The following is a 15,910-nucleotide window of genomic DNA, read 5'->3' as shown; positions in this document are numbered from 1 at the left end:
CCGCGGATCCACACTTGCTGGGTACGGTTGCCTCTTTTCTATGTAGCTAGCATAGCATTTGTCATCTGCCACGCTTCATTCTGCCGTGGTCACCGTCCCCTTCCAGCGGTGGCTCCTTTCCGGCTTCCGTTGTGGCGCTGCCATGAACTTCTATACAGGTCCTAGGGCTTGGCTTTTGGACGCCTCCTTCTGCGAAGATCATGGTCTTGGTGGAGGGCTATGGACTACATCACCGTCCCCACTGCGGCCAATGCTGGTCCCGCCAGGGACTGTCTGTACTCCGTGGCGGTGGTTGGCGTTGCGTCTGTGGCTCTCGCAATAAATGCTCAAGCCTTTTGTTTTTTTCTTTATTTGTAAAGCATCCTTGGGAGTCATGAAAGGCACTCTATGAATCAAATGTCTTATTATTAATATTATTAACAATAACTACTGGACTGGCATGCATACGATAATAATATGTGCTGATTTTACAAATCTGTGTATACTATGGGTTAACCAATTAGTCGATGTGTCGACTTTACCACTGCGCAAAGACGGTTAGAGATTGAAGTCGATTAATTGCTAATCACATGTATTGGCATTAAGAACACAGACGCCTTGCTGAAAGCGGCAGGTTGTGGGTCCGTGCAGCCAGCTAGCAGTGCCTCAAGCATGTGGAAATATTTTACAAAAAAAAAAAAAAAAGACTGGTAGCACGGTCACTTTCCACAAATGCAAGTCCCTCCACAAATATAACAAAAGCGCAAGCGTAACGCACACCCATTCGAAAAGGCATCCGCTAACGCTAGCTGAAAAACAACTTAAATTCTCACGTCAGTCATCAATTAGCAAATTCACCAAACTAGGGCTGTCACTATTGAATATTTTTAGAATTGATTATTCTTTAATTGAAAAAAATATTTTTGCATTAAAGTTCAGTGCAAAATCCTTCCCCCGCCCCCCACCATTACTCTTAATTAGCTGATAATTATTGTTTATTTGGTGATGTTTAATAGTTAAACAAAAACAAATACTGCACCGGTGGGGGAGCATATGTCGGACACAGTCTGAAACAGTTGCTCTAATAGCTAGTTGACAAGTTGAAAAATATAAAAGACATCATCGATTAGTCAACGATTCGACTATTATCACCATAGCGTCAAGTCAAACAACCCCTAGTAAGCACTGAGATCTTCTCCAAAATACAGCTACAGTATTTGAGCACAGAAGCTTTGTTCCTACTAGCAAAACTGGTCAAACATGTTATCAGCCTTAATCTGCACTGATGTTTACATCATTAACCTTTCCTCATCTGTTTATAAATCAAACAATAAATAAAAGTACTTTTACCTGCTGCAGTTGCTGCTCTGTGGAGAAGCCAAGGCCATAAACGGTGTTGGCCCGGCTGTCAGCCCATTGGCCAAACTTCTGGGAGGTTTTGGTGAACGTCATGTTCGGGGTGATGGTGCTGTTGATGATAGCCTATTGTCATGAAGAACAAATACATAAATAAATACAGGAGGAATGTGTACAAAGTAACAGAGAAGTAAAAGTGTAAGTACAGTTGAACCTCGGTTTACAAAGTTAATCTGTTCCGTCATTCCGTTCGCGAACTGAAATGTTCACAAACCGTGGTTATGTTTCACATAGAAATCAATGGAAATGCCATTAATCCATTCCAGCCCCAGAACAAAGTTATGTTCACCTAGTTATGTTGATCAGAGTGTTGTTAAAAACAAATACTGTACAATATTGAGATTAGGGGTGCCCTGATCCAATCTTTGAGATCGGAAATTAGTCCGATGCCAGAAAAAAAAACATATCTGACTGGATCTAAAATCTCAGATTTTACCACTCTAATACAAGCAGTCCATTCCTTGCTCCGTCCAAGCACTTTTATCTAGCAGCGCCCTGACAGCATGCAGAGTCCACATGATCACAACAGGTTGCGAAGGTGCCAACATAGTAGCAAGGAGTAAGAGTTAATGTTGCTTGCTTAAACTTGTTTGTTCACATTCCAGTTGAAGTTCACTGTAAAACTTAACACACAAAACAAAAAAATTAGACCTATTGAATGTTCCAATATGTCACAGCCAACGTTTCTTTCTTCTTTTTTTCTTCAAAAACACAATTGATGAGTTAACGAAAATTAGCATTGAACTTGTGGCACTGACTGCATATCTCTCAAAATAATGAATATTGGTACACAAACGCAGTATAACCACATACAAAAAGCTATGAAAAACGAGTTATAATAACAATATTATTTGTGACTTCTACTTTATTTGCTTTCTAACAGGATCACAAGCGATCCTCCTAGCTAGCCACCCGTACCTTCTGCAGAGAGACAGTTTTGCCTCGCTGCATCCACCAAGGCTTACGTTTTTTTTTTGTAACTTGTATCTTTTTCTGTGCACCTATGTTTAGTGTTTTTGGTGTTGAGAAAAGCACTATCCAAATTTTTAATTATTATTACAATTATTGGAGTTATTATTACAATAGTACAGGTGGTGGATCACAAAAAAAGAATACTATGCACTATCCAAAGCACTGTGCTGCAAGATGAACTCTCTGAACACTCCAGCAACCCCCGGTGGGACTCTCACTGTCTCTAAGATCTCTTTACAAGTGTGATCTATGCATGACTAATTTAGATGCAGTATGTGCTCATTCGGACACTAATGTGTGTGATGGGCTCTTACTCACTTTAGTCCCGCCCACACTAATGATGCGGTAGACGTTGCGGCTGGCGTCATAGAAGAAGGACACGGTGACAGCATGCTTGCTGGCCGGCAGCCAGTTGCGTTTGGTAGCCGGGTCGATTTGGAAAACATGAGCTCGGGCGCTGAAGATGGGCTGCTCCCTTTAAAATACATGAATATTGGATGTCAATGACCCAATTCATTCACAAGCCCTGACACAGGCAACAAGCTTTACAATGCTAGTATGTAACACATTGGCCTTGACCAACAATAGTAGCCAGTAGAAAGAAGTATAAACGTACCCGTTTCTACCCCCTAATTTAATTACACTGGGTTACAATTTTTTTTCCTTTGTAAATTGTCTACATTTTGTCAACTGATTTAGGAAACTTTTCCATCGCTGAATCTCAAAATCAGTTTCCCTTGTTCAGAATCAGAATCGGAATAATCTTTATTTGCAAAGTATCTCCAAAAAAGAAGGAATTCTTCTCCGGTAGTTGGAGCCGCTCTCGTACGACAACAGACAGTCAATTGACATAGAACACTTTTGAGACATAAAGACATTGACAAAAACAGTCACAGAGCAATAAAGGGTTGCTAGTTATCTGGTAATGCCGGTACTATTTTTTTTTTTTTTTTTTTTGACAATTGTGCAAAAAGATCAAAATGATGTAGGTTGTAGGTTTCTTGGGGGCTGGAATGATGGTGGAGCGTTTGAAACAGGATGGTACTTCGCACAGTTCCAGAGATCTATTGAAGATCAGTGTGAAGACTGGAGCAAGCTGGTCCGCACAGACTTTGAGGCAGGATGGGGACACATGGTCTGGGCCTGCTGCTTTGTTAATCTTTTGTTGTTTGAAAATGCGTTTCACATCCTGTTCGTGGATGGTTAACGCAGAAGTCAGAGGTGTGATTGTGGTCAGTGGTGTGGCTGTGTGGGGTGTGAAAGTGTGCATGCCAGACTGATTTAGAGTCGTTAGCGCTAAACTGTTTTTCCAACTTTGCTGCATAGTTCCTCTTTGCAATGTTAATTTCTTTAGTCAGCTGGTTTCTAGCTCGATTATATAGGGCCCTGTCCCCGCTTTGATATGCGTCCTCCTTAGCTTTGCGAAATTGCTGTGGCAGTGAACAACAGCTTGTTGTTAATGAATGCGCGAAATGACTTTACACAAACCTCTTCACAGAAACTGATTTTGGATGTGACAGTGTCCGTATATTCATTCAGGCTGCCAGCTGAATTTTCAAAGACACTCCAGTCAGTGCAGTCTAAACAGCTTTGAAGTTCCATCTATGCTTCATTGGTCAATGTTTGTAGGCCAAGTTGTTAACTGTTTATTAATTAAATCAAATGTTACAAACTTTGCTTACTGTAAATTGAATAGTAGACACTGATAAAAGTAAGTACTTGTAAATTGAATGTTACATCATCATTGTTCAAAATTCAGGGCATGAACCTGTTTAGTTGAGCCTCTAAAGTGAAAATACCTGTTACCACATACCAGTGTTATCAATATGAACAATATTTAAGAATATTTCGTATACTATTATCTATACATATCACAAATTATATACACCATACACCAATATGCAAGACACTTTCTTGTCACAATAAGCACATTAGGTAGTTATCCAAAATGTAATACTATTAACTTTCCCTGTAGAAATTAATATTAACATAATATACTGTAGTTAATACACTAGTTATTAATAATAAACAAAATACTTTACACAATCGACTTCTCCATAATAACCTACTCATATAACAAAGTTAACAATAATATAACATCTCACCAATAACAATAAATAAGATTGTAATCAATACAGTCATGCTACAAGTACTGTAGCTAATTCCAAACCCTGGTGATGAACCAAACCCCTCCTCTTCCCTGTCCTTGTTCAGATTATTTTCCTTTTTGAACAGGTTTATGCTTGGATATTGTTGAAGAGCCACATTCTCACACCACAGATGGAAACACAAAAACCTTTAATTGTTGTATGTGTATGTGAGTACTTTGTTTTGAAATTAAAGTTTCCCCTTAAATTATAACCACTCTCTCTTTCAAAATACAGTCTGTACTAGACCTGGCAGTAAATTATGTCTTGCTTTATAGATTAATTATAGGGTTTTAAATTCCACAGATATAACAAAACACTCTACACTCTAAAGTTGGGAACAATGTGTTTGTATGGTGAATATATCAGCCATTATGGACTATTCTCATTGCTCTGTTTTGCAGTATGAACACAGGTTCAAATGAATTCTTATAAATGTATTACAAATACTGTTTCAAAAGTAAAGTAGTCATACCGTAAGAAAAAAAATTACGTACTGTATAGAAACAAAATATGCATGAATAATTACATTTAACTATGATGTTATTCTACCCCTAATAATGGTTGATTTATTTTTACAGTTTAAAGGGTAATATAAAAAAAAGATTCATGAGGTGCATCGGTGATGCAACATTTATTACAAGTGAGGAGTAGTCATTAAGTTAAGAGTCTTTAAGTTATTTACCGTTTCTAACGGACTAATATTGGACTTGTTGAGTTCTGCTTATACTGTATTTGAATGAAAATTATTTTAAAATATTACTTAAAACATATGATGGAGTGTTAATACAGTTTTTATTGCAGTGTTTGGAATAAGTAATTTGTTACAATCAAATTACTCCAAATATAGTATGCGAAATTTTGTTTTGAAAGTCAATTCAAAGTTACAGCTGCGTCAGAGAATGGATTGTAATCGAACTGAGAAGTACCGAAGTATCTTATATAGCTATAGGGATGGTGGAATATAGCCTGGAAAAGATGTTTGAAAGCAATATTTCACTGTTTTTATAGCTCTTATATCATCCATGTATGCAATGTGAAACGCTTATTGCACTTTTATGATGTTAATGAGGATAAGATGGGCCAGCGAAACCACGGCTCTTATTAAGAAAGTTCCTTTATATGGGTCAGCAGTGGCTATATGAAGCTTTGTTCCACGTGGATTTGCTTGGAATTATCCACCATTTGCATACAAACAATAGTCATTGTTGCTGAAGCTGCAATAATTGACAAAAGCAGCAGAGCCGAGACACCCCTGGGTAGAGTTTGTGTCCAATGCTGCACCACATAGAGACTCAATATGAGTAACAGATGAAACAAAGAGTTTGTTTGAAAATATAGAAATATAGCAACTATTCAACTTAACAGGTCATAGTTGGCCTTTAGACATCAACTGGTAAGTTAATAATGTGCCACTTGAGTTCTGTAATTGGTCAATAAAGTATTGAAAAACACAAACAAACATTCCTGAAATAAGCATCCAAATTAATGTAAAATTCATTCATTCGGTTTGGTAAATTTAAAAAAAAGCTGTCAGCAGTTGTTGGGAGAAAGTTTTCCCTGCAAGCTACAGCTCACAGATGGCAGGAATGAACATACTACTGAGTTGATATCAAACCTGAAGGGATAAAGCTTCTGGCTGTAGATAAAGTATTTGCACAAGCAACAAAAAAGACCTGAAGAGAGGAGAGAAAGACATGCAAGCAAACGAGCCAGCACTTAACTGAATGCATACTGTAATTTAAATCCGGCTCTTACTTATTAAGTTCCCCTTTTGATTGGATAAGAGCCAGGTTGCTTAATTACTGCTTAAACAACACGCATTATTTAGAGCAGTGATTCCTAACCAGAATGCTGTGGCAAACTCGCGTGCCTTGAGAGAGATCATCATGGGGTACCTTTGCTCAATAAAGGCTGGAAAAGATGGAAATTTCAGAGGGATGGAACCAAATTACCAATTCCCCTTGGGACAGCCCCTATAATGGTACAACTTGATATTTAATTGCACCAATATTAAAAAAACATATGAAAAAGTCAATGTTGGTTATGCCCCATGAAAGCAGCATAGCTCTAAAATGCTACTGATCATTTGCTCTCCTTAAAAGTGATCATACCACAGAAGTGGTAACAAGAAAGAATACTGTAGAAGGTCTAAATTTTCTCTAAATATAGAAAGAGTAATACAGTTGGCAGTGGCACTATTGCACTATTAGCCAGAGAGCCATATTTTTATGGCTTTGCCCTCTGGTGCTCAGCTGTTTTATTAACATTTTGTCTGTAGCTATTTGAACCCAAAAATATTTTTCAAAATAATTTTACCCATCTCCTGAAAGATAATGACCAGGTTTGGATTCTGACTCTGATCTATATGTTCCCGCTGTGCATAACTAAGCCACTTCAACAGTTACAGGATCAACTCAAGTCTCAAGGCAATTTATTAAATCTAATTTGTGGAGAACCACATTCAACAATTTTGAAGGTCACAGGGAAGCTGGAGCCTCTCAGGGCTAATGCATGGAAAGAAAGAGGGTACACATTGGAGTCGTGATCACCTGTCAATCACAGCACAGAAACATAAGTCATTCACATTCAGACCTACATTTAAAGTCTTCATCCATCCATCCATTTTCTGAGCCGCTTCTCCTCACTAGGGTCGCGGGGGTGCTGGAGCCTATCCCAGCTGTCATTGGGCAGGAGGCGGGGTACTGAACTGGTTGCCAGCCAATCGCAGGGCACCTACAAACAAACAACCATTTGTACTCACATTCACACCTACCGGCAATTTAGAGTCTCCAATTCATGCATGTTTTTGGGATGTGGGAGGAAACCGGAGTGCCCGGAGAAAACCCACGCAGGCACGGGGAGAACATGCAAACTCCACACAGGCGGGGCCGGGGATTGAACCCCGGTCCTCAGAACTGTGAGGCTGACGCTCTAACCAGTCGTCCACCATGCCACCAGTCCCTGTTCTACTTCATCCCAAAGGTGTTTGATGGGGCTGAGATCAGGGACGTCTTTCACACCAAACTCATCCAATCATCCTTTTATAGACCTTGCTTTGTGAACTGGGGCATAGCCATCTTGAAAGAGCCAATACAAAACATTGGAAGCTTACACTTCTCCAAAATGTCTTGGTAATATAACCCCAAATGATTCATTCACTAATGTGTGTCCTATGACTTTTTCCATCAAAGCCACCAAGAAACTGCAAGAAAATTGGAGTGGCACGCAAAACTGACAAGAGCAATGCTGTCCCTAATTATCATTGATGAAGCAAATTAAAACAACTTGAAAAGTGCTTTATTTTCCTCAGTGAAACCAATTGCTCAACTGAATAACGGAGAAAAGAAAATAAGCCAATTTGAATTAATTATCATCCCAGCAAACGAGATTCAGCCAAAATGTCCCCTGTCGTCCTCTCATCTTAATGAGAAGTGATGATTGACAGCTCATCAGCTCCCACTCGTCACACCCAATCACACGGGAATGGAGATTCTCTCATTTACTTGGCTTGTGTTGTTGTTGCTTCATGAAAAGCCTCTTGAACTAATCAGCTCAGACAGGAATCATCACATGGAGGTTCGACGAAACGAGCAGATTCAAACAAGATTAAAATCCCCCCTGAGGTAACGACGAGCAAACACTGCACAGCGGCATGCCGGTCACAGGAAAACCTGCCTGATATTATATCGACAGTTTCACGTACTTTGCAATACATCTGATCCAATTAACCTGAAACTGTGCAGCTTTTTGCTTCCAGGAACTGTGATGATAAATCTGGATGCATGGGAGACAGATACACACAAACTGAACAATTTTGACATTAATATAAAGGGCAGTAAAATACAAAAAGGGAGTAACAGCCAAAGCATATCTTATATAGTATTACCTCGAGGCAAATACTTTGTTTCTGGTGTGTAAGTTAATAAGTAATGTCCCATGTTTTTAAACCAATAAAGCACAATTACATTCTTTTCATTTTAGCTGACATTACATCGTAAGTAATAGTATCAAAATGTATAATTATGCAGCTTCACTAGTGCTTCAACATTCAAGTTCCAGATTTATGTAATGCTAATTATACACACTATGCCATTTCACACACTGTTGCTTATTATTCCTTGTTAAATAAATGTTTTTACATTGTCATGTACAGGCTTATGAATGATCAGAGGTACATGTTATTAGACTTTACGCCGATCTCATCGGTGTGATTAGTATCGGCCGATAATTAGCATTTTATGCTGATCGGCTTTCATGTCATAATTTGCCGATCCGATTAATGACGTCATCGATCGGCTCCGCACAAGACCTTTAACTCTGCGTCGCTGTTGCGTGTGTATCCAAAAGCTAGTTTATTTTTAGATTTGTCACGTGTCTTGTGGTGCAGTACTGTAACTATCTGACGGCCAATAAAGTTGTTTTTTTTTTTCAATCTTGTCGGTTAAAAACACGTCATCGGTGTAGGAATATTTTGTGGTGTCTCAGACAAACAACATGTAAGTTATTTGCAGTCTGTGCACAACTGAAGTACGTCGTGGGGAACGTCATCTAAACGCTTCAACACAAATTTGATCGGACACCTGAAGAATGTACACTAGGAGGAGCATGCCGCGTTCAAGCAACGCAGCGTGAAAAACAAAATAAAAAAAAAAGGAAAAGCCAAACAGATGCAAACGCTGGACAAAACCCGTCCATATAGATGGGACAGTGAGAAACTTAGAGTAAGCATGTCATTAACAGTATTTATTAAAGTAATTTAACTGCAATAAAGTAATTTAATTACAGTAAGTTAGCACCCAGTATTTCTGTCATGTTGTAATGTTGTTATGACCTAAACTTATGTCAGTGGCCAATCCTTGAATGCCCCCTAGAGGTCATTGATATTTTCACTTTTGTCTAAAATGCTAGAGAATAATTTTGAGCTGGGATGGGCTCCAGCACAACCGCGACCCTAGTGAGGATGAGCAGTACAGAAAATAGGTGGATGGATGGATACAGTCCTCAGTATACAGTACACAAGTATATACGATAAATGAACAAGTCATAAAGTACAGAAGTATATACAATAAATTAAGAAGTCATGTAAATGGACACATTGCTCCATCTCGTGATCGGTTATCGTTTTTTTAAAACTTGCTGATTGTTGATTGGACCCAAAAATCCTGATCGTGTAAAGCCTACATGTTATTGCATGTGAGATGTGGGCTTGGATTTGATTTTATTGCTTGGATGAAACCAAGTTTATTGGTTTTTATTGCTTGGATGAAACCAAAATCGATATTTTTTTTAGCTGGTTACATAGTCCAAACAGCACCCTCGCTGCTGTGCACTACTTTCACCAACATGGCTGTGAACAGGGAAGAGCTAGTTTACAAAAGTACAGTCAAGTGTCCAGTCAGCTCTTTTCCCTTTTCCCACCCCTCTAGCAGCTATTGTTAAAAAAAAAAAAAAAACGACAAGAATTAATTACTGCTAGGAAACAGACAATATTAGTGGAACTGGAATTATTTTCATTGTTTTGTATTTGACAAGAAAGGAGCATGCTGAAAGGCAATCACAGAATCAATCAAGCTGAACACTGTCAAAAACTGCCTATTTATGGTTTGCAAAAGCAGTTATATACGGAGCCTCAGACATGACATTGAAGAAAAAAAAAAAAGAAAAAAAATAGTTTGTGCGCACAAAATAGTTACAGCATGCACACGAAGTAGTTACTTGTGTGCGCTCGAAGTAGCCATGCCTCCATACTGAACAGTTGGGTAAGCAAATCAAGGGCACCTACTTTCGAAGATGATGGTAGAGGCAAGGCTACAGCTACACAATGGACAGAGATAGTGTGATCAAATCTTATTTTAGGCTGAGGATGAGCTACAAACATGACGACTAATGTTTGTAGCCCACTGCTGCAAATGTGGGAGAGCGCTGGAAAAAACAAATGTTCCCTTGGAAGAAACAACGCGAGGCAGCCGAAGCCTCAACGGATGGACATCATTGACAAGAAAAGGCTAAAACTTCGGCAGTGTGGCGTTATTGCAAGAAGTCCTTATTACCGAAAGACATTTAAATAGACTATTGAGAGCCAGGTTGTTTTAACGATGGAGGTATATGACTGGACGCGAGATTCTAAAACACTACAGCATGTTATATTTACGCATGAGAAATTGAAACATGGATAAATTGAGTTGTAATTAACTTAAAACTGCTTACATTTTTTTAATCATTTGTTAATTAGTCAAATGAATCTTTTTTAAGGGCTATCCCATACTCAAAAACTCATCAAATTTAGAATCAGAAAACTTTTTGTGTGAATTTATAAAACAGGAAAAATTAACTAATAAAAACTTCATTTCTAATACTCACTCATTAAGGAAACTTATTTTAGTTGAGGGACTCAACCAAAAAAAAGGGCAATTAATTAGAGGAGGGGTGTCAAACTTATTTTTGTCGCAGTCCACATCGTAGTTATGGTTTCCCTCGCAGGGCCATTATGACTGTGAATCCATATAAATGTATGACTATTACAAAGACACAACAAATTGTTGGATAACTAGTTTTAAAATCAGAAGCCAGTTAAAAAAAAAAAAAAAAAAAAAAAAAAACACTGTTCAATTATTACTCAATTTGCTTTAAAAGGGCCTTGATAATAAAAATGCTTGGAATACCTCAATGTTATTAAAAGAGAAGACAATTTGCAATTTTGGTATTTTAGCAAAAAACTGTTTGTTTCGCGGGCCACATAAAATTATGTGGTGGGCCGGATCTCGCCCCTGGGCCACCAGTTTGACACCTGTAAATTAGGTTTATAATGAATAGCAATGCGACTAATTTTAATTTGTAATTAAGAATTTTTGACAAGAAGTTATGTTTTTGAATATAAAACAAATCAAGCAGAAACCATTTCCGTGATATGACTCTCTTTAATGTGCGTGCCTTCTTTCTCTGTGATGAAAACACCAAGAAAGAAACACAAGCACAAATACACACTCAACTACCGTTTGGCTGTTAGCCAATCAGATTGGAGGATCTGTATCCCTTTTATGCCGGAACAGTTTTACTGTATCACAGTGGAGGTTTTAAGCTGCCGCTGTGGTTTCTTAGTATTATATTGGATATCTATTGAGAATCAGTCGATCAGTCGAACAGACCAAAGTTTCTAGAGGGAAGTGAGAAAAGAAAACAAAAGACAAAGCACTAACTTTAAACAAGATGAGAAAAGTAAATCCATATATATCTAGAACAATGACACATTAGATATGAGTGTTGTATGTGGCAGTAGTGCTACACTCTGTGAGGGAAGGACAGGAGAGGAAGCATGCAGAAAAAGGGTCGTGAACCCGGCTGCACAACTGAAGTGTGGTGGAAGGGCTATGTAAATTATAAACGTCTATAGGATGAGAGTGTGAGTGAGGGGATACCAAATCAATTTGCATATTAATGAGTTTTTTGTCGCAATAAGTGAGTGGTCGCACACTCAGCGAAAAGTCCCAGGGGTGTGTGCCTGCGGGCACATGTAAATGAATTGACATGGTTTCACATGCACAATGACTGACAGAAGTGTCCTGTAATTGCTGTGCCTGCACCGCGGTGGCTGAGGACCTCATCCAATCAATCGAGAGGTGGGATCGGGCTCAGGAGTCCACCAGAGAGCAGCCCGGCGGGCAGGACACGTCCCACACCGAGGGACCCAGGGCGGTGCGCCGGCCCTACTGAGACGCCACGACAACCGGCCAACCGGAGGGAGTTATGGAAGTGCAGATTTCTTCTTTTTCATGATATTAAATTTTTTTTGGAAAGGGCCTGTAAAAGTAGTGGTCAAACCAATGATAGCTGTGGTGTTTGTGCTTGCTGCAAGATGTTTTGCATTAAGTCGATACCATAGACTTAAAGTGCTTCAGTGATAAGCAGTCTTTTCTTTTTTTTAACAATTTGCAGACAACCATGACCTTTTCCACGCTTCCAAAAAATGTTAAAGTTTGCTATAAACGTCACTAAATGCATCTTGCGCATCAGTGTTAGTAACCCTAATCCCATTTCAACCATCAATTTAAAAAAAAAAAAAAAAAAAAAAAAAAAAAAAAAACTTTTTAAATGTTTCACTACAGTCTAAAACAAAAAAAATATTGAGACACCACAGAATATGTAGTAGTTACAGTGAGGAAATGTCTTCGCCTTCTGCGCTTGACGTCCCAGGCTGACGTGTCCAAAATGTCGACGGGCTAAAATCTAGTTGAAAATGAAATATTGAATCAGAAAGCAAGCTTAAAATTTCTACAGTCTCTTTTGGGGACATTTTTTTTCCTGCAGACATCATTTGTAAGTCCAGACCTATGTAATGAGTGCCAATATTCACAGGATTAGCAAGGTCCTTTAACCAAAGAAACTAGGTTTTCAAATTCAGCTACACAATTTACATTCAATTTAGGTTAAGGTAAAATTTAAGGACAATCAGATCTAATACTATTATCTTTCATAGATGCACTGGCTGCCATTTCTGTAGTTGACCATCAGTTTTTAAAACTTAAACTGATATTGTACAGTTGTCCTACAATGTCAAAAATACTCAAAACAGGGATAATGAAGAAAATAAAAAGTTCAACAGCTGCTACTCTTTTTTTTTTTCTTTTTTAATTGTTGATTGTCACTGTAGGGGTCTGCTTCCGCTTGCTGTGAGCCAGGGGCCTGAATTCTGTGACAGGTCATCTGAATCGATCATTTCCCATCTTTTCCAGGTCATACATATTCAGTGCATCCATTCCTCCACTCCCTCCATCGTACACACTCATTGCTGTTCATTCGTGCACGAGTGCACAGAGAACATGTGCAGATTACAGCTCAGTAATTAAAGGGGTCACAAGCATGTTCATATAAAGGCATCGCTTATTTCTTTTGTTGCTTTGCTATGTAGGGCCACTGTGGTTTGTTCCTGTGCTATGGTTACAACCCGAGTTAACAGAACTTGGGTGGTCTTTTATAAATGTGGACATTTACTTGACTTCTTTGACTAAAGGTTTTATCTAGTCCATTACAGGAAAAAAAAAAAAAAAAGAAGGCCAATGAGTAGAGTCTATGGCCACAAATTGATTGTCTCCACGACATGCAATGAGTGCAAGCGGTTTTTACATTGTTATGTGTGCTTAAGCACAATTGTGGGTATTGGTGTCAGACAAGATCATTGTCAAGAGAAACATTCTGGGACTCGTTGGAACGCTCCCTTCCAGCAAGCCAGCTGACATGACAGCATAGCGACCTTTCCTTATGTTTCTATGGCAATAGTTTCTATGTGGTTCTTCATTATTAGAGAGCAGCATTAAGTCACATTGATAAAGAACAAATGTGTTCATGTTGGTTCCAATGATATCCTAAAATGCCATTCCTTAGTGAAAAAGCATTTTTCTTTCAGTACAAATGCAAGAACACTGATGTAGTACAAAAGGAATGTCAACACAGGATCTTGAACATTAATTGTGATTTGTGGGGGGAAAAGCAACATGTTTTATAATCAAATTTGTAAAAAAGGATTTCACCAGTAACCAGTTAGAATTTATTTATTTTTTTAAACTTTTCCTAGCTATTATAACTACTATTATTAATGTAGAATGTTGCAGGCTATATTGTTAATTGTTAAGCAGGCAATTTCTTGGCCAGGGGCTTTTTGATTCACAATTTCTGGAACAAATTAATATCAGCGGTGTTCGTTATCATTTATGATTATATGTCGATGTTATGATAATCATCCATCCATTTTCTACAGAGCTTGTACTTGTTTGGGGTGCACGTGAGAGCTGGAGGATACTGTATCTCAGCTGACTTTGAGTGAAAGGTACACCTTTGACTAGTTGCCAGCCAATTGCAGATGTTATGGTAATAAGTTAATAACATCTATATACATGGTGCCCATAAGGTACTTTTAGTCTGGTTCTCAAAGGAGCACTAGAGGTTGTCACTTGGTTCTCATTGTTTTTTCCGACCCACCGACCTCATGGATGAATTCAGATTTACCTCACACGTGGGCAAAGTACAACCTGTGGGCCACATCTGGCCCGTCCAATCTCTGAACAACTCTTGTAGCCTTCATGAAGTCAAAATAAAACTTAAAGTATACGCTGCTTTTAATTTGATGTGCACATGTGCAAGGTGGAGGTAAGTGGGTATTTGCCCCAGGTAATGATTTGGGAGTCCTGTTTTGTTGTATTGTTTGGTGTGGCCCTGGACAACCGTTTCAATTCCTCACATGGCCCTTTTGAAGATGTAATGTCCACCCCTGACTTACAGTAAAGGACAGTGCAATCACCTGATTTGGCACAGTTCTCTATGGAAGCGGTCCCCCCAATCCTTTTTGCACAATGAACTGGTGTCACGTGAAGACATATTCTGACGAACTGTCGTAGCCGCTGCGCAGAGAGATGCCCACAAAGCCCGCCGCCTCGTTGGCAGCCCCTCTGCGCTCACCAACCGTCACCACCCTGCGAGTGTCACCATTAGCAGTGCATTTTCTCTGGCAGCACATGCTCGCAGAACTGAGAGAGGAATTAATCAGTTCATGAAGTGATTCCATTCAGTACTTTTATGCAAAAGATTTGTTCGTGCAAACAAGTCATTCGCGAATGACAGTACTACTCAATCCCTGTCTACCCGCTCCCCTAAAAAAAAAAAATTTAAAAAAAATGCCCAAAATTGTCCTAAAGTGCATTTTCGGAAGACCTTTGCGGCCCAACCGAAATACGATGTTGAAATAACACAAGCAAAAACCTGCAGCCAGCGTATGCTTCTCTGGATAAAGGGGGCCACCAACGACGAGGTGGCATGCTCCATGGGCATCTTTGTCTCGCTGTTTAGCAGCTATGCATACGACGGTCCGTCCATGTTTTAACAGACAATACGAATATCCAATAATAATGCGAGTGGTTCCACGCTGAAAAATGAATCCATGCCAAGTTAGGTTGACACTTACAGCACATTAGCACATTGTCAGCCTGAACGGATGACATCATTGACAAGAAAAGGCCAAAACTTCAGCAGTGTGGCATTATTTTTGTTTCATAAAGTCTGACAAGAAACAGAGTCACATGCCACTTACCCCCATCCGAAAACAACACACCAATTGTACCACATTTAGGATTCAAGTGAATGAATAATTTAATGGACTCTCGTTACCAACTCCCTGGCAGTAAATTGGAACTGGAAAACTTAAACGCTTTTACATGGTAATTTTATACATGCTTAATATGAATATTTTGTATATATGTTTTATTTGTCTTAGACAGTTGTATAATATTCCATGTCATGTTCAAATTTAGACAGAAAATTAATATTTATAACCAAAGGTTAAGTGTAACAGGGAACATTTAAGATGGGGAAAAAAGTGAGATTTGTTTAAAAGATTTTGGCCTTGA

The 15,910-nt window shown here is 38.9% G+C and overlaps 1 protein-coding gene across 3 annotated transcripts in view; it reads right to left on the bottom strand.

Moving 5' to 3' along the window:
* homer3b (homer scaffold protein 3b) overlaps positions 1-15,910 on the bottom strand; it is a 54,194-nt gene that overhangs the window by 31,695 nt on the left and 6,589 nt on the right. For all 3 annotated transcript variants that reach the window (XM_061683077.1, XM_061683078.1, XM_061683079.1), the window contains 2 exons: positions 2,686-2,842; positions 1,330-1,461 (listed from right to left, as the gene is read on the bottom strand). In XM_061683077.1, the coding sequence (XP_061539061.1) occupies positions 1,330-1,461; positions 2,686-2,842 (289 nt within the window). The remainder of the gene's footprint in view (positions 1-1,329; positions 1,462-2,685; positions 2,843-15,910) is intronic.

Source organism: Phycodurus eques, chromosome 8 (assembly GCF_024500275.1).
Source record: "Phycodurus eques isolate BA_2022a chromosome 8, UOR_Pequ_1.1, whole genome shotgun sequence".
NCBI lineage: Eukaryota > Metazoa > Chordata > Actinopteri > Syngnathiformes > Syngnathidae > Phycodurus > Phycodurus eques.
This window is presented reverse-complemented; position numbering and strand designations above follow the sequence as displayed.